This window comes from Rhinichthys klamathensis, unplaced genomic scaffold (genome assembly GCF_029890125.1).
Source record: "Rhinichthys klamathensis goyatoka isolate OS25496 unplaced genomic scaffold, OSU_Roscu_1.1 h1tg000093l_1, whole genome shotgun sequence".
Lineage (NCBI taxonomy): Eukaryota > Metazoa > Chordata > Actinopteri > Cypriniformes > Leuciscidae > Rhinichthys > Rhinichthys klamathensis.
Window position 1 is genome coordinate 3,210,505 of NW_026606632.1, and position 20,364 is coordinate 3,230,868.

The window sequence follows — 20,364 nt, forward strand, 5'->3', positions numbered from 1 at the left end:
AAAAATTCAATATCTAATGACTCAAGTTTTTCCAAGTTTTGATTTTAGATTGGGAGAAAAATCTGATTAATCATCTGGACCTCATGCATCAATGGCTATATTTCAGCTACAATTCATACTTATACTGTGAATATTAGGGGTGTGACGAGACGCTTATCTCACGAGACGAGACTAGACACGAGATTGGGTTCACGAGAACGAGACGAGATTTTTGCACAATTTTTCAGAAATCCTCAATGACAAAATTCATGACTGGAAAAATAGTATGCAGGTGCATTCTGCAATGTTTAACTAATAATCTTATAAAGTAGACCTGAAATGACATGCATTATGAGTATGAATTATCAAATGCATTGAAAGAAAACAATATACAAGCACTGTAAAAGGTTTTTATTGACTGGCTTTTCTCTGTATGATTTCACATTAGTCTCTTCAGCTCTTTCTGTACATTTAAGAGCTGATTTCTGAATGAGGCTGTGTGTGACCTCCTAACTGAACTCCTTGAAGTCTTATTAAGCGCAAACAATAAGTGCAAGTGCAACCATAATCAAAGTTAGCACACAGATTCTTTATAATTGTTTTCAAATTGCTGTTTTATTTTGCACCGGCAGTTATAGGGTTAATGCAGTGAGTTCGGAAAAGACCAGGTAGAGAGAAACGAGGCTGGTGTGTTTGTCTCTACAGTTGTTCTTGCGTTCCGACTATAAGTTCAGAAACAGAGCCTCCCTTGTCTGTTGTCCTTAAGACATTTAGTGCTGCCGCGATTAGTCGACGTAATCGACCATGCAAATTAGTCGACGCCAATTTTTTTAGTCGACGTGTCGTTTTACTATTGACCGCATATTTATTTTTGGTCTCCCGTCTCAAACGGCTCACTGTAATTCACCTCCACACACCAGTCTGTGCGATGTGCGCGCCCTGCTGGTTAATCTGCCATCCTCTTCCTTCCCCCTCCCCCGCCTTCACTGCTTTGATATGAAAAATTGCGGAGGCAGGTGACGGTGCTTTCACACTGGGCTCGTTTGCTGCGGTCCGAGCCCGCGCGCGATTGTTCCTTGCGCCCCCGCAGCGTTGGTCTGGTTTCACACTCAACTTAATTCTACCGAACCCTGGTGTGTTTGCGTGCATCTTACGCAATCGCAAACGTACACGGCGCATGATAGAAAACAGAACGCGGGTCAATATATATATATATATATTAATTAATTCTGTGCTATTATGCGCAGCTGAGTGAACAACACAGGTGCGTGTGTCGCATAAGGTGGCCTTCTGCTGCTGCTTGCAAATGGACTCTTTTGAGGAGAAACTTTTCCAAATGTGTTGCCCTGATTCCACGGGCTAAGCGCGAATACACTGCAGACTCGCTCTCGCTCATATCCAAGGTAAATCATCAACACTATCATCCCTTACAAGTGTTTTATTTAACTAAATACATAATCAGCTAAAACGCGCACCCGAGTCCGTGTTGCTTTCACATTCACGCGAACCGCGGCACGGGCCCGGCATGCACGCAAGTGTAAACGAGAGCTGCATATCTGCGTGCCTGCCTGCTTTCAGCGCGATTTATTATAAGGCAGAGCTAAGCGTAGTAGGCTAGTCCAGACTCTTTCAATTCAATTCCAATTTATTTGTATAGCGCTTTTCACAATACATATTGTTTCAAAGCAGCTTTACCTAAAATGCATGAGTGCATCTACTTTAGCCTACAATTCACAGTGATGTTATCAGTTATGCATTTCAGAAATGTACATATAAAAATGTACAGTAAGCTAATGTATTAATTTAAGGCAGAACAAAGAGCTAATTTAAGTAATGAATACATGCATGTTTGTTAATAGAGGATTAGATTAGGACTCTGACTAATGGTATAGCCTAATGGAAATGCAGATACTTATGCTTAGATTGTTAATACATAATGTTTTTCAACAGGTGACATTTTATATTTTGGCCCTTCAGTTCAAAATAAAATGGACACAACGAAATGACAAACAACGTTTTTTTTATTTATTAGTCGTTTAGATTAGTCGACTAATCGAAAAATTAGTCGAAAGATTAGTCGTTAGAAAATTAGTCGTTAGTGGCAGCACTAAAGACATTACAGTACTCTCTCAATATATTCAAAGTGCAAATTGAGACCATAGCCGCAAATAAACAGTCCAGAGATGGGTATTAGGAGACGGACTATTGTATGTTCGCGGCCTAATTTGTGCGCAATGCACATCAGGGAGCTTGTGTTTTACTTTCACTTTCGTGATCGCGCGTACTCTGTGTATAGGGAGCAGCTGTGCTGAGCGTGCATTCTACTGGACGTTAAATCAGACGTTAGTCTATGTTGCGCAACGAATCCTCCGCCATCCTCACGCGATCAGTGAACTGTGATTCGTGCTGCACTGATTGCAATGGCAACTCGTGCTGGATGAGCAGAGCAGACTTTTACATTATTTTATAATGGTTTTTATTTTTTTTATAAAAACAGCAAAACGATAGTTTAGGCGAGTGTGAGTGTAGCGGTGGAATATTCTATGGTAATCTCACCCTCACGCTCAGTCATGGCGATATCGCGAGACAGCTTTTCACTCGACGAGAAATCTCGTCATGTTTAAGTCTCGCGAAATCTCGTGGCACAAGATCTCGTCACACCCCTAGTGAATATTGTTTTTGAAAATACTTAATCTGCAGTAAGTTTTTTTGAGTGTAAATAAATGTATTTGTTTTATTAGAATGTAATTTTCATAGACATCAAAAAAAGTAATGTGATTACATAATGTATGTGATTTGTAATGCATTACTTGTTAGATCAAAAAGTAATCTGATTTCGTAATGCATGTTAATTGTAATGCGTTTATTTAGCCTGGATGCCAGCCGAACTTAGCCCCGCCCACAACATTTGAGGATGGGAAGTTCGGTCTGGACTAATGGTGCGTTCTATTATTGTCAACGAACCGACTCGGCCCTCGGATATGACGCCATTTCCACACTTGAAGCGTTCTGGTATGTTTTGCGCGTCCGAGTCGGAGAAAAACATGGACGCCACCCGGAAAGCTGTTGCTATGGTAGCACTGGCCGAGTAGCAGGCGCTTATCAACTCAGCCATTTGAACTTCTAAAATTTTCACTTTATTTCATGTTTTAGTTTATCTTCTGTTAGCAGCACTAGCCACGTTAGTAACACCCGTTTGAAACAAGGCTTCATTCAATATTGCACTCACAACAATACCGATTCCCATACCCACAGGCAGTGATACGGACGCAGTAAGGTATTGCAGTAATACGAGTGATTAAAATCTTCATTTAAACAACCAAAGCGGTCCAAAAACAATGAAAACAATTCATACTAAAGTCACACAGGGCGCAGCCATCTTGGATTCCGTATCAGAATTCTTGCTCTGTGTCCTCACGGTTGTCCGAAATCCGAGGAAAGGGGGCGTGTTGGTGCGTGCTGCTAGGCAACGTCTGTCTTGCTAGTCGGAACTCCGACACGGATAAATAATAGAACGCACCATTGATCCGTTGTGAGCAAGTATGCCCGAACCCAAGCTGTTCGGACCAATCAAATTGTCAGGGCGGGCTTTATACGATGATGGACAGATGATCAACCGTAATGTAATCATCCACATCACCAAAAAGCGCTTGGGATGAATTCGTTTACAACAAAGGTGGCTGCCGCTGGAGAATTTAGATGTGTAGATTCAGCCATCGCGTCTGTTATAGAAGATCTATACAGTGCATTCATTTTAAAAATAAAAGAGCTACAGAGAACCGCGATCAAGGCATTTGTCGATCGGAAAGATGTTTTTGCCGTCCTTCCTACGAGATTCGGTCTATCCAATTGAGCGCAGAGGCATTTTTTTTTCCTGGTTCGGTTGAAACACGCGCCATAATGACAGCCCAATGGAGCAGTATCAGACTCACATTCTGACTAGAATCTGAGTATGACGACGTCAGGCTAGCGTTTATTTACTCGTAACATCAAAAAGTAATCTGATTACGTAATGCACATTACTTTTAATTAATTACTTGTTAGATCAAAAAGTAATCTGATTATGTAATGCATGTTACTTGTAATACATTACTTTACTCGTAACAGGGAGCATCTGTGTGGTTTCCACAGTTGTACCATGACAGGCTGTAGAAATTTCTGATGGAATCACGTCCTCATGTTCTGATATCAAAGATACGGGAAGTTCACCTTGTATGAAGTTCATTTATATTTTTTGTATATATGTTATAGTTTTCACATGATTTGATGTAATATTATTAATTGGTTTGTTAACCCTTGTGCCTCATTTAAAAAAAGTTACACATAGATGTGAAAAAAATGTCACATCTGACTAGGGCTGTACTGTCCCAGTCGATTAGTCGATACGTTCTGATTCGACCAAAATTCGGATTGGTCGATTTTTTGCCGCGTTCATTTCATCAGTTTTGCCTCGCTCATTTCATCAGGTGGAAAGCACTAACTGCTAATGGGGGTGTTTTCTATGGAAGCATATGGGTAGCAATATTCAATTTGAAACGTATTATGCAAAATGACAATGCAATATGTAAAATGGCAATGCATTTCTGTATTTAAATTTACATTTCCATTACATTTGTGCAATGTTTGGTGCAAAATAATGATAATACAATTATATAATTTACATTTGCCATTTCATACGTTAGTTTTAATATGTAAATTGAATACATATTTTAACGCTTTATAAGTTGCAAAATGAAAATGTATTACAGAAATTATTAGATATGTTTAATATGTTCAAGCAAAAACTGTAGCAAAATTATCATTTAAATGTTATTTTTCTAAATTGCATTTACACTCACATTTAAGACACTTGCGATTGCATTTTCATTAAATGTCCCACAATGAATGTAGCAAAATTCAGTGTGCAAATTGAGAATGCATTCCGAGCCGATCACGTCCCCGCACTCTCCCGCCCTCTCAATCACTGCATGAAGTTGGCCTAGACATTTAATTACAGGTGATGACGTCACCAGCCCCCGACCTGCTCCACACTTGCTTGTTTGTGCCGGTAAACGTTTATTTTGTGCTGCTTCGGTATCTTAGATATTAAAATAATATTAATTGGTAATTCTGAGGTCACTCAGACCCCCACATGCTCCAAATTCACTCAAAATAGTCTCGTTTGTTTGTGCTGTTTTGTGCCGGTAAAAAATTTGTGCTGCTTCTTTTTTTAAATATTAGACACTGAATTATAGACGATGACGTCACCAGCCCCCGACCTGCTCCACATTCACCCAAAAAAGTCTTCTATGAATTTGACTCGTCAGATTCCATGACCCTACTGTACCTATAGATTTATCAATATCTGATCAATATGCTTAATAAAATAGAAATGGGAGATGGTCATACATGAGTCACTTTATTGAACATTACAGTCAGTTATGAAGAAATAAAGAGTGGTCACAATTTTCGGTATGAATTTGACCCGTCATATTCTGTAATCTCAGAGTTATAGGCCTATGCATTTGTAAGGAAAAACTGTATGATCTCCAACATTATTGGGTAATTATAGTTAATAGTAATCAGAATAAAGATAAGCTAATCAGACAATGAGAATATTTTATACAAAACGAAACCATTAATAACACAGTCCAGCATCAGACAACAACAGCGCGCCACATAGTAATGTTCACACCAACCGGGTGTTTGACGCCTGATAAGGCAGAAAATGATCCCAGACGTTCCAACAACGCACTTGTTCTATCACCTGCAGACGCGTAATAATCGTCAGAAACACTACCATTTTTCTGTTCACGTTCCACTTCTTCTGCCAGTGAATTTAACGCTTGTATCAGCTCTGCCGTGTTTCATTCCAACACCTCAAAACACTTAACAGATAGCCTATGTTTACCTGTTGCCGAGGAGGGGGCGGGGCCAACTTCATGCAGTGATTGAGAGGGCGGGAGGGGGCGGGGACGTGATCGGCTCGGAATGCATTCTCAATTTGGACACTGAATTTTGCTACATTCATTGCGGGACATTAAATGAAAATGCAATCGCAAGTGTCTTAACTGTGAGTGTAAATGCAATTAAGAAAAATAACATTTAAATGATCATTTTGCTACAGTTTTTGCTTGAACATGCTAGACATATCTATTCATTTCTGTAATACATTTTCATTTTAATTTTGCAACTTATAAAGCGTTAAAATATGTGTTCAATTTACATACTAAAACTAGTGTATGAAATGGCAAATGTAAATTATATAATTGTACTATCATTATCATTTTGCACCAACGTTGCACAAATGTAATGGAACTGTAAATTTAAATACAGAAATGCATTGTCATTTTGCATATTACATTTCAAATTGAATATTGCTACCCATATGCTTCCATAGTCTTCAGAACACCCCCCTTGTTTTCACTTTTTTTGGATTAGCCCAACCCATTGGAGAAGAGAGACGGATAGGTAGGCTATAGAAGGTTTGATGCTGAATATTATTTATTTAATTGTGAGAGCGTTTAATAGTCAGTCCTTTTCTAACATGTCAACAACAAAGACATCGACAGTGTGGCAGCATTTTGTTAAAATTGATAACGGGAAAAAGGTCGAATGCAAAGTGTGCAAGCAACAGTTTGCCTTCCACAGCTCGACGACAAACATGACATATCATCTAAAAGTGGTAATCTAACTTGTCTGCGTTAGGTTGCCCTGTCTGTTTTGAGCAGGCTATATGAACATATCAAAATTGGCGTATCAGTTATACACTATTTCATTTCTGCTCTTGATCTGGTTTAATAAATATTCTTTTTTTTATTAAAGTGGACGTGCCTTTTGTGTTTATTAAGAGTAAAAGCTTTAATTTAATAGTCTATTCGTTTCTCAGCCGCAAAGCTGAGCTCCTATGTTCAGCCTCGCTCTGTGCGAGGACATGACACGGAGCGGCTGAAATGATAGTGTCTGACAGTTATAACTTAATATTATAACATATGACAAAAAGAATTGTCTAAATTATGTTGCATATTCCTCAACAGTTCTTGTGATGATATCACTAGTTGACAACATATTTGCCTACTATTTTCGGAAATCATAGGCTATGATATTGCGCAGGTGCACGTGATGCAACGCTGTCAGAGCCGACAGACTCGTGTGTCAGACTCATTTCAGTGCAAAAACGATTTAATATACTGCAAATAGCCTACTAGTTTTTTATGTTGATTTATAATTCATTTAGGCGGACAACAAGGCTACCAAGTACTGCGCACAGTGCGCAGCTAATTAATTTAACGTTTTTTTTTTCTAACGTAATTTTTAGTCGAAAATTTCAGGACTTCAGTCGACCAAGATTTTCTTTGGTTGAGTACAGCCCTACATCTGAAATTGTGTAGTCCAAATGTCCACGTCAAAAAACTGTCATAAATATTTGAAGCTTGGGAGCACAGTTTTAAGTTTGGTTTCATTTTAAAGAAGACCCTTGGCAGATTATTGCTGAAGTAAAAAAAATTTGTCAATCCAAAAAAAAGTTATATAGGTTTAAGTTTATGAAAATTATTTATGAACATTACTTTATATAAAATATATATTTTATAAAACAAGTTGAACTCAAAAACGGCTAGAAAATCAAAGCCATTTATATAAATAAGTTGTGTTCCAAATTTGAGGTTGATATCTCACAAAATGAACTTTCAGTAAGATTTTTTTTGGGCGCAGTAACAGACTTTCCCCATTGGATGCCATGCAGCAAAACTTCACTGGTGCACAGTGATTGGATTTTAGATTTGCAGTTGAGTTTTTCCTCTCTCAATATTACAAACACACACATATATATATATATATTTTAACACATACCAACCACACTCTGACATCCATACCAACACACCCACACAAATATCGTTGCATAATTTATTAAATTGGCTCAATAATATGCCGAAGCAGAACACAGGAATAAAGCGAGAATTTGCTTTATAGACCAAACCTTAAAAAATTGCACCATCTGATAAAAAATAGTAAAAATTTACATTTTGAAGCCTTGCCAACAGAATGAAAGCCTCTTAACAAAGATTGCATCATTTTATATTTAAATGGCCCTGGGATAAAAAAAATGCAGTTTTAATGGGTTTCAATGGGGCCATTTTTGTCCAAAAGGCGCTGAGAGGGAGTATTTTGTGTACCTAGTGCAAAAAATATTTTTTTTAAGGAAATAGCGGTGAAATAGTAAAATTACAATAAAAATACACACCTGTGCCAAATTTTATGCAGTTAGCATTAACACAGGCAAAGTGATAAAAAAATGTCCCTAAGGAGGCACAAGGGTTAAATACACACACTATATCTGTTTGATTATTGTATTATGTTTAATACAGTATCTCTTCAGTTTAAACGATGCTGTCCACTCAAGTGGACATCTGAAAAACTCTTTGAAAAATGTGTAAAAAAAAAAAAATTCAAATCTTGTTTTTCATGCCCTAAGAGCAATAAAAACATGAATTCTAGCTTGAGTTTTTAGACAGATTCAGAATCACCATGACTTGTGAGTTCAGAGTGATTTGCCTGATAGCTTTTAAATGCGTGCGCGTTATACTTTCACTTTCGAAATAAGCGTCAATTGCTTGAATGGACAAAAAAACAACAACTCGCTGATAATAAAACTTTTATTTATAGACATAACTTTTATTAGCATAACGAACGAATAAAAATAACCCCATGCATAGGCTGAAAAAAGTGAAAATCGGCAAACTGGGCCCAAACAAATAAGAACCATAAAACGTTTATTAACGAATAAGAAAATAAAATAGGCCTAAATAAATTACACAAAGTTTAAATAAGATAAAACCAAATAAATAAGACCCCATTTACACCTGGTATTAAAATGCAATCTGTATCCAGATAAGTTATCCAGATAATAAAAACCGCATGTTAATGCAAGGTGTAAATACGTTGTGATCGGATTGTGATCGGATCTGCCTGACCACATCTGGAGGTAGTCTGGCTGCATTGTGTTCGGATCTTTACTAGGTGTAAACGCAATCTGGTTGTTGAAACCACATATGTATATTTTACCCCTCCCAAAAATGCTAAAAAAAATAAACGTGTGAGAGTGTTATAGGCTATAGGCAATTTCATGTCAGATATGACGACGCTACTGCAACACGCATTACCGCAGATGAGCAGCTGAGCGTCTATTCATCAAGCCAACGTGCAAACATCGCAAATAAAAGTGAAAGTAAGTCACAGACGCTTTAACACACAATCATCTTCAAGTAAAAAAACGAAATTATCTTACCAGGGCTGTTGCCACTTTTTCTTATTGCTGTCTTTGATTTTGAAATGAGCTGATGATCAATAAAATGCAGCTCACCTCTGTTGCTTTCGGTTGCGTGCAATCCATTAAATCATAGCGCGGGAGTTGAAGTCGGATTTATATCCGTTTTGCAAAAACACATTTATGTGGCCAGGTGTAAATGGAATCGGTAAGATCAGAACACTTATTATCCGGATAACTTTTTTGGATACAGATCTCATTTTAATACCAGGTGTAAATGGGGTCTAAGAGACGAATATAAAATCTCCACACGTGCTAAATGGAATTTGACTCCTGATGCTTGCTGATCTGTGACATGACTGGCTCTTGGCACGCACTGCGCAGTTCAGTTTTAAATTATAATGTATGCTCTCTTCTGAACTAAATAATTGATAATTATTATTTTTAATTAATTCAAATAAATATTTTAGCAAAAACGAATACTTTAAAAAGTCAAGACATCGCGGTGTCACGGTGGGAAAGTGATGTCACCGGTGATGGCGCTTAAAACCGGTAACACCGTCAACACCGTCTATCGCGGCAAGCCTAATTCAGAGGTTGGGGGCGGCCATTTTGGGTTGACATCATTGTAGTCCTTAGTTCACAATACTTAAGTGCCACTTCAGTCAGCACTTAAAAATCAGTCTTAGACTTTGCTGAAAGTTGCTTTTAGCTTCTTTATAAAAGTCTCCTACTCTTAGACAAGTGTCAAAAATTTGTTGTAAAAAGTAGGACTTAAGTCAAAGCTTCTATTCTAAAGAGCATTTCTGAGAAGTTTTATGCATACGGGCCCAGATACTTTATTTTTCTATCAGTCAAAATGACAGAAAGCATGTTGAATGAACTGTCAATGTTTTTCGAATTTGGTAAATGATGACAAGTTGTTCGGTAAACGCAACCATTAGGAGTAGCCTATTTTATTCACAAATCAGAAATTAGTGGTCACTTTGCACATTTTTGCAGGGCCAGGGATCAGTCTTTATTTCTTGTCACATTTAATTTCAACACAGTTTGTGTTTGTTAGACAAAACAAGTCATGAAAATGTTATTTGTATAGCACATTTCATACTCAGTAATTCCGTTTCAGTTTTTCCGAAAGAACAATAAGAAAGATTATTGTCCACCTCCAGAAGATAAAATTCCGACCTTACTGCTAGTGTCAAATGCATGTTTTGCTACGGAATATTATGCTTAATGCACATTCTGTTGCGGCAACATAATGGGCCGTTCACACCAAGGATGATAACTATAAAGTTTTAATAATCGTTCTGATTCTATGAGAATAGGGATGTCCACACCACAGCTATAATGACACAGAGGAACAGTATTGTTGGAATCACTTTATAATATTTTTATATTCCGACTGATGAGCTAGTAAAAATATTGACAGCTAGTCAAAATCAGCTTGAAGTTTTAAAGTGGCAGACTATATAACTGCAGTGTGTGTTTATAATAAACAATGTTATCATCTGTTAGTGTGGACGCTAATATAGAGTTATCATTCTTAAAGTCCCCCAGTGGTGAAAATCAAGCTTTTAATGTTGTTTGTCTATATGGTGTTTTTAATTTGCTTTGAGATAAACCATGTACAAATTCATAAGTCAACACCATTTTCTCTTTAAAACTGCTGTAAACCAAAGACAGTCTCAAAAACACGGTTTAAAATCGTTGGTGTTTCTGACGTCACAAACTACCTTGTAAGCAAATCAGATCAATGAGTGGATCTCTAAACTGGTGCGTGTGAGTGGAGGCGGGGCTAATTTGCATATTCATAGAACCACGTATACTTAATGAGGCAAGGGTGTTACATTCAAGCTATTTTAAGGCATGAAGAATTTTTTTTTTATTAAGAAGCAATTAAATATGTCATTTTGGTGATCAAAGATGAGTTTTAAGGGATAAAGTTGACTACGGGGGACTTTAAGACTCCATCACCTTTACTATTTATAGTTATTGTGTTAAACTTACAAACAAATGTTCTTGTCATACTGTATTTCACCTCAAAATTAAACTTTTCCATTACGTTAGCATAATTGATTTATTTATTAAAAAATTCCCAGACAGTTTGATTGTTATTGATCTCTGTGCTATAGTATTGAGGAGGGTGGAGGTGTGCACAATTGTCATGCAAATATTATATTTAAAAAAAGGCTCTAAACCTAGGTTTTGTTTATCCAAAATACAGTTACTTATTTCTTTTGATTATGGGAGGAAAAATGATTTGAACATTTCTTGGAAGTTTTCATGTGATTCACACTAACATGGAGATGAGAAAAGTACATAGTCTTGAACATACATATAGACGTAAATAATTGATATGATTGCAGAAGTGCTGTCTTATTGGACCTGATGCTCCACCTGTGTGTGAGAGAGAGATGAATGGTGTGTCAGTGGATGTTTTTGGATGTGAGGTTCACACTGTAATCAGGGACAGGAGAATACAGAGCACAAGATGTGCTTTTACTCCTTTTAGCGCATGCCTTCCTCTCCCCGTGTGCAGTGTATGAAGGAAATTAGCAGTTCACATTAATTTTTCATAACTCTTTTCTTAGATGCCAGCCATGATGCCACCAATGATACCAGGAATGATGATGCCTCCCCGGATGCCAGCTGCATCAATCCAGCCTACAGGACCGGTAAACTAGCCTGTATATCACACTATTCCATCAGTGCTGGTTAAAAATAGACCCTCACATGCTGTCAGCAGTGTCTGAATAACCCTAATGAACACACTGCAAAGTGGGAAAATGTACCAATTTAGAATCAACACCATTTTTTTATAGCACTTATCCACGTGTTAAGAGTGATAGTAGCAGAAAAAGATCAGCTTGATCTAATTTATTTCAGTGTATGATACAGTGTCTCTTTCCCTACAGCACACTGTGTGACTGTTAGGGGTGTAATGGTTCAAATTACTCATGGTTTGGTTTGTATCACGGTTTTAGGGTCATGGTTTCTGTACGATTCTGTATGTGCTATGTTCAGGAAAAAAGGACTACTGTCAAAAAATACTACAAGAAATAGCACAAATAAATACAATTGAGAAAATAAAAAAAATAAAATAAACAGTGTTTTTCAGGTAGGTCTAGCTGTAGTTTTCAGGTACAGAAATTAAAGTAATCAAATGTAAAATAACACTGCATATGATATTCACTGTATAAATTAAATAAAGATTAATCCTTATAAACTTACTAAGTTATTCAGTCAAGCAGTGAGTGATTTCTTTTGTTGTTTGATTAACTTTAAAAACACAGACAGCAGAAAGTATGTTAGGCTGCTGTCACTTTAAGACATAATGCATGGATCCAATATACTGTTACATATGCGTCGTCTTTCTCGACTGTTTACATTCACTTAAGACATAACTACTATGTTTGCTAGGATACTCACCATACCACGTCATTTTTGTGTGAATTTTTCTGTTCAAGCGCAAGCAGACTTGAAAGCGAACTCAATTTAGTATTCATTCACACCCTGTCTCAAGGCCCTTTTACACTGAGCGCGAAGCGAATCACTGTCGAAACGTTTCTCTGTTGTTTATGTATGGAACTCAGAACGAGGTAGTATACAGGATATACATAATATGATTGACAGCTTTTGAGCGAATGAGCTCTCTGACTCATAACAGACATGCACGGAAGAAAACAGCGCTCTTTATGCCGTTTCAAGCTCTTCAGATCGCATAATTCAGTGAAAAATCAATAGAAATGAATAGCATTTTCGCATTCAGAGAGAGTGAAAAACAACATAACTGTCTTTGATCCCAAAGTGACATTTTAGAATATGACCCCTATCAAGTGATCTTTAGGAACCAAACGTACTGTAACTTTAATTACTCAGTCCAAAAAGAACATTCATTATGTATGTTGTTTACATGCATGCACTCATGATCTTCAGTCCAAATGAGTCTTATATGACTTTAGATTCTGAAAGCACTGTTTATATTATGTACCCTAAACTTGTACCCAATCTGATCCAAATGTTGTTGTTTTTAGTATTTAGCTAAATACATTTCTTATCACAGTTGAAAATGCTTGTGCTGCTTAATATTTTTGTGGAAACCGTAATACGTTTTTTCAGTTTTTACTGTCATTTGATAAATTTAATCTTTGCTAAATAAAAGTATTCATTTCTTTATTTAAAAAAAATAAATCTTTATTTACTGACCCCAGAATTTTGACCCGTAGTGTATTTAAACATAAGCACCAGGTCAGTACCCTTGTAAAATCTGTCTAGCTCAGATAATCCTTCTGAATAATCTCAGTGTTTGAATGGCACATTTGTTTTCTTTCATCAATGTAATCCAGCTTTGCAAGGAGACTTTCTGATGTCTGTGAGGCAATTAAAAACTGTTGAGCTATACTAAAATCTGACTGTTTTCAGACAAAAATTATCAAAATGACTAACATCCTTTTAAGGAAATGTATTTTTACATTAGCTGTGACCAGTTCTTAATTTATATGGAGAGAAATGAGTGTAAAGTGAATTTATATCTGACCAATAACATGAAACAGCCCAGTTCAACTAGTGGCTTCATTCATTTGCTTTTCAAAGCATTACGTCACTAGTGAATAATATGGATGAAAGGACAACATGGCAGTTTCAGTTCAGTGTGTGTATATATAAGATCAAACTAACTATACATGTGCAGTTCTTTATTTTGAACACACCTCCTCAGTCAGTGGTGATTAAGATCTGCTTTCATGTAATCAGCTATATTAAGCATCAAACAGCCTGTCGTTAGTTAACCATATTAAATATTGATAGCATCAGTAATAATCAGCGCCAGGCTTTGAGCTGTAGATGAAGACGTCTGATCAGATGCAGAATCCAGCTGACGCTCCAGGAGCTGTCATTCAAACTGCCCTGTCAGTCAGATAGCATTTTCCTTTCCTGCAATTTGGGTTAAGGACACTTCTAATGAAGTTAGATCTGAAATCTTTAGATCTGCTCATGGACTAATTTAATTCCAACCATTAATGACAGAGCTTTCATAGATTATATGAAGTTTTAAGTCATTTAAAAGATGTTACACTCAAATCAGCATGTTTATTCTTTTTTGTAATGTAACCCTCTTTCCTTTGTCCATCTCAGCCTGGTGTGAGTCCAGTTGAGCCTGCAGGTAAGAGAGAAATGGTTTTTGGTCATAATCATATTGTTGATTATTATTTCTAAATATAATCAGTGTTTTGTTCTATTTCAGCGCCAGCGGCACCCGGAACAACAGTAAGAACAAGCAACCAAACACATTGTTAATATTGTATTATTATTATTATTGGGATTTAAATTTACAGAATTTATTTTCCTGTCTCAATCAAGCCATATACAATGCTATTATTGAAGACAAAAAAAACAACCTTTTAACATGGAAATATTATTTATTTCCTCCTAGAGCACCACATCAACTGAGTCTTCACCTGATGAACAGACGAAAAAGGCAAGACACAACAAACAGTTTTTATCGGTCAAAAATGACACTTGTCTGAAAAGTACAGTTAAAAAAAATGTGCATATGAAAGTATAAAACCACTTTATGAAATGGATTGAGTCACTCGTAAAGCACACCAGTTTGATTCATGGCTGTATCATTCAGACCAGGCTAGTAACTGATCAGTCAATTCATCAAGTAGTTCTGATTGATTCATTCACAACTTGGACATCTCTGCTTCTCTCGTAAATTCTCCAAGGAGAGCCAGGGATCAGTTTGCTGTCACACAAAGCCATTATATGGTTTCAGTAGACTGTCATATATATGGGCAACTTTTATTGTCCAACTTTTATAATACTTTAATGCCTTTGCTTCTTTTTTGATGCTTGAATGAGCAATGGTCATACATGGTTTTGCACAACTAAACTAATGCCTGCAGGATATAGCCGATGAAACGACTAGTGACTAATGATGTAATGAGTATTCATCATGTCTCCTGCAGAAGTCGGTATGGACCGAGCACAAATCACTGGATGGAAAAACATATTACTACAACACAGAGACCAAACAATCCACCTGGGAGAAACCAGATGAACTCAAATCACCTGCAGAGGTAAAAACAGGTCAACACACCTTTCTCGCTTACACAGTCATATCTCATCTGCCAATTACTGCTCATTCAGGAGGTTATTATGCTCTTAAAGGGCACCTATTATGCAAAATTCACTTTTACATTACGTCTGAACATAAATGCGTGTTGGCAGTGTGTGTACACAACCACCTTATAATGATAAAAATCCACCCAGTGCATTTTTTTTTTAAATCCCCATAAATCATAAGCAGCGTCTCAGAACAAGCTGTTCTCCGGGCCATTGTTTCGACGCCGGAGCAGCTGTAGACAAGAATGTCTCCTAAGCGATTGAGGTTTTTTGTTGTTGGATGTAAGAATGAACATAGCAGTCTTCATTTAGTCCCGTTATTACTCGAGGATGGATCTGTACCAACTGTTCGTGATCCAGCTTACAGTCTCCGGAGCGATAGGCCTAACGTTACTGATCACGGCAGAAATGAAAGTGAGAGCGCACACTTTATGACAGCTCATCGAGTCGTTTTACAGATATAAAGCTTACCAGTTTATTAAGCACCCACTGAAAAGGTCTGCATATATTTGTTTACTGTTAGTTGTAACGAGTGTTTTGTGTACTTCGCTGTGTATGTTGATGATAATGAAAGGGAGAGAGAGAGAGTTTATGGATAAGATTTTAATGCGCACTTCTTATACAGTGTTTATTCAGCTCTTACAGTGATTGTCTGGAGTAAAACTGACGCTTCATCTTTTGTGTGATGTACAATGAACCTCATTAAACTCATCAGTATATGTTTGGCCATCATTCGGACGGGGTCCGCCGCTACAACAGGCTTGTATTAATAGTGGATACAAGCAGATGACAAATACGTTATAACCGTGATTAAACTTAACTATAGCTGTTCTATCTACATACAGCATATATTCTCTGGCTCTGTGGACATTATTGTACGACTCCGGGTCGAAATGAACACCGCTACTGAGAGTTTCTGTTTTGATATTATCATTCTGTGAGATGAGATTGTCCTGACAGAGCACGAGCTCGTGAGGCTCCGCCTTCTGGGCCGGCAGCAACAGCTCATTTGGATTTAAAGGGATACACACTAAAACAGCATGTTTTTCTGAGCCCCAAAAAGTGACAATTTAAACATGCTGTAAAAATGATCTGTTGGGTATTTGAGCTCACACTTCACATACACACTCTGGGGACATCACCGACTTATTTAACAACTTGTGAGAAGCTTGTGAGAACTATGCCCCATAGTTAACATAGTAGTACTTACTACTACTACTACTATTAACAATGATTAAATGGCATAGTTAGTTTAGTTAGTCTGTGCTTGACAGAGTTTTGAATTGAGGCTTGTTCATACATAATGTGAAACGAATCCACCAAGTGCTTAACAGATTTTCTGACAGGGGAGAGATGACTTATCAATTATTATTTGTATTAAGAGTCTTAAGATTGGAGCACTGTTGCAGAAATCCTGGCGTTAATATGCACACAATTTGTAGTATAGACCAAACCAATGGCTGAACCCAACTGATCTTTTTTTGTAATGTCAGAATTTTATATAAAAAACATATATTAAACTAGGTGGAAATGCAAAGCTCAATTTTTACATATAAAATAGTTTATTTGCAGGAATATCCTAATTTGTGATAAATACTTATGTATTTGAAATGTTATCAATGTAAATTGAAACAAACTCAAAGAGATTTGTGTTTTGCAGCAAATGTTGTCCAAGTGCCCGTGGAAAGAATACAAGTCAGACACCGGAAAGCCCTATTACTATAACTCACAGACCAAAGAGTCTCGCTGGACTAAACCCAAAGAACTGGAGGACCTGGAGGGTCAGTACACAAAGTTGTTCTTACACAAACACACATCCAGAAATCTTACATGAGAAAATGGTTTAACTTTTTTTTCCTCTCTCTTTTCTTCAGCGATGATAAAGGCGGAGGAAAATGGGTGAGCATCAGCTTTATTTACGAAGACCATAATGGGATAGATCACCCAAAAATGAAAATGCTGTCATTTACTCAGCCTCATGTTGTTCCAAACCTATAGGTTTAAAATACAAATGAAGTTATTTTTTACATTAACCCATGATTTCTGTCCATCCATTGAAAATTACTTTCACCAAAATCTTAGTGGAATTAACAAGTTTATAATGACATTTAATTAAAACGGTTGTCAATCCAGAAACTTTGCAATGTGTAGTTTGCAGCATGACAAATCCTATATTATATACAGAAATTGAGCAAAGATTCCTGCCATTATAATTGAAGTTGATGATTATAATGTGAGGTACACAAAGCTACAGTCTTGCGAAATTCCTGTTATAATCAGTAACGCTGGCATTATCTTTATACTTTGTTTATAATGACAGAATTTACGAGCGTGCAGAACTCGCACTGAACAAACCCAGCGGTGTTGAGCAGATTCTGACTAACTTAAACACCTCTGATTGGTCATTGCGTTCACGCGCTCAACAAATATATCTGTGATTGGCTACAAAGCTCAACACTGCAAAAACACTGTTATACAAAAAGATACACTTCAGAATGGATCATCCGTTTATTCGTCAACACCAAAACGTTACACCACACCGTTCGTGCTCGAACAACCACAACAACCGCACTTCCGGGAACTTCATAATATGAGTCCCATTTTTATTCCCGGTAAAGTGTCATGTGAAATATTAAACAATATTCAGCACAGAGGTATAATGTGCATGAACACATTTTTTTTTAATGTCTTAAACTTAACATGTCTTAAACTTAACAACACATCTGCAAATAGAAACCTTTGACGCTCTTCCCAGAGATGCACAAACACTCACGGGAGTGTTTTAAAACAGCCGGCTATCAGCGGGTACTGCGGAACGGCAGGTATCGTCACAATAAATGAACAAATAAATCTTTGGTGGGACAGAATCATTTTTAATGCAAATTATTTTCAAGATAGCAAATATATAGTTTTTGGAAGGGTAAGGTAGTAATTTGAAATGTAAAATGTGAATTCCATAACAAAGTAGACTTTTCATACACATTTTATTTAATTTCAAAGATGATCCAATTATAATGATCTTTACCGGTGTCTGTTAAAGGACGGCTGATGTTGTGGCTCCTGGCACCACCCCTGTTCTTCCATCTCAGATCGAGCCTCCTGTTACTGTGGCGGCAGTTGCTGAGACAGAGGTTACCATGGCGACGGGCATCTCGGAGGAACCGCCGTCTCACGTGCCCGCTCAGGTTGCTGAGGTCAGCAGTGATGTCATCGTTAACTCCACTGAGGAAATGCCCAGCGTAGAGACACAACCCAGGTAATTAACTCCTATACGTTCAGCACACATCTCACCGTGAAGAACAGATTACATTAAATACACTACCAGTCAAAAGTTTGAAATAATTAAGCTATTTTAATGTTTTTGAAAAGTCACCAAGGCTGCATTTATTTAATCAAAAATAGACTAAAACGGTTATATTGTGAAAAAATTATTACAATTCAAAATAACTGTTTTCTGTTTGAATATATTTTAAAATGTGATTAATTATTGTGATGGCAAAGTTGAATTTTCAGCATCATTACTCCAGTCTTCAGTGTCACATGATCTTTCTGAAATCATTCTAATATATTTTAAATTATTTTAAATTGTAATAATATTTCACAATATAATCATAATTGTGCCTATTTATAATTACTTAAAGGGATACTTCACCGCTGGAAAGATGGATCATTTATGTAGTAGAAATGTGAAATTATTTTAGATGTTGGTGCCTTCTAGACTGAGAAAAGCTCATGTGTGGATGAAAGACAACAACTCCCAGAATGCACTTGCTGCGCTACGACATGCGGAACTAGCTCCTACTACTGACTGTAGTCTCTGGCCTCCGTTGACGCTAAATGACGATTTTGGCTTCATCTGAGGTTTTTTTCCATACACAAAATACAGAAATCTCTCGTCTCAGAGGGACATGAGGGAGGGAAGCACGGTCATTCGAAAATACTACGGGGTTTCTACTGATACAAAGCTTAATGCTAGTCTGTGAAGTATCCCTTTAATATCTCTGGCGTTCATTTTTTCATTGATTAACACTACTATTCAAAAGTTTGGGGTCAGTAATATATATGTTTTTCTTTTTAAATTAATACTTTAATTCAAGAATTTTATTCAACAAGGATGCGTTAAGGGTTAGTTCACCCAAAAATGAATATTGTCATAATTTACTCACCCTCATGTCATTCCAAAGCCCCATAAGACTTCAGAACACAAATGAAGATCTTTTGGACTCTGAGAGATTTCTGTCCCTCCATTGACTACCACTTTGACACTTCAAAAAGCTCATAAAGACATTGTAAAACTAATCATTAGTTAATCACTAACATTTCATTAATTCATAGTCTAACATGATTCACTTTTCTCGATCCAGTCATATCCTGATGATTGCGCTACATTGTTTCCTGTTGAAAATTCTGAAAAGTTAACTTTAGTTTTGTAATTATTATTATTTTTTGCAGTAATGATGTTTCTAAGGAGGAGAGACCTGAGCTGGTGAAGAAAGTTTACAAGTGGAACACGAAAGAGGAGGCAAAGCAGGCCTTTAAAGAACTGTTGAAAGAAAAGGTAAATTTTTTTTTTTTTGCTCTCTCTCCCCCCTGCAGTGAGGAGGGAGGTGTTGATATTCCAACTGGGTGTTTCTAAATTTAGTGTGTTTTAATTTGGCACACAAAGTGCTCCTGTGAGAGCCGCGGCTGTTTAATTGCTGTGAGTGTGATTAGACTGGAGTGAGTGAAACAGAAGACGGTGGAATCGCACGCTTCACAGACCCCCCCGACAGCCTTTCAGAGAGACACACTCATAATCAATCAAGAACTTGTGTGATGTCAACATGGAGATCTACTTCTCCAAACCTTATTGCTCTGTTTTTCTTTTCTTTTCCACCTTTCTGCTAATTGAATGCCCCTCTCTGTGGATGCCCATTTATGCCTCTCAACAATCACACGAGATATCAATCTAATTATCTATTCAGGTCAAATAAAAATCTCTTAAGGCTGCGTTCACACTGCAGGGGCTTAATGCT

At 37.1% G+C, this 20,364-nt stretch overlaps 1 protein-coding gene across 1 annotated transcript in view; it reads left to right on the top strand.

Annotated features, from left to right (window-relative positions):
- Positions 1–20,364, top strand: part of prpf40a (PRP40 pre-mRNA processing factor 40 homolog A) — a 50,658-nt gene that overhangs the window by 2,009 nt on the left and 28,285 nt on the right. Inside the window, exons 4-12 of the mRNA XM_056252242.1 lie at positions 11,815–11,898; positions 14,357–14,384; positions 14,466–14,488; positions 14,655–14,699; positions 15,193–15,303; positions 17,010–17,130; positions 17,224–17,248; positions 18,390–18,605; positions 19,802–19,907. Of these exons, the coding sequence (XP_056108217.1) occupies positions 11,815–11,898; positions 14,357–14,384; positions 14,466–14,488; positions 14,655–14,699; positions 15,193–15,303; positions 17,010–17,130; positions 17,224–17,248; positions 18,390–18,605; positions 19,802–19,907 (759 nt within the window). The remainder of the gene's footprint in view (positions 1–11,814; positions 11,899–14,356; positions 14,385–14,465; positions 14,489–14,654; positions 14,700–15,192; positions 15,304–17,009; positions 17,131–17,223; positions 17,249–18,389; positions 18,606–19,801; positions 19,908–20,364) is intronic.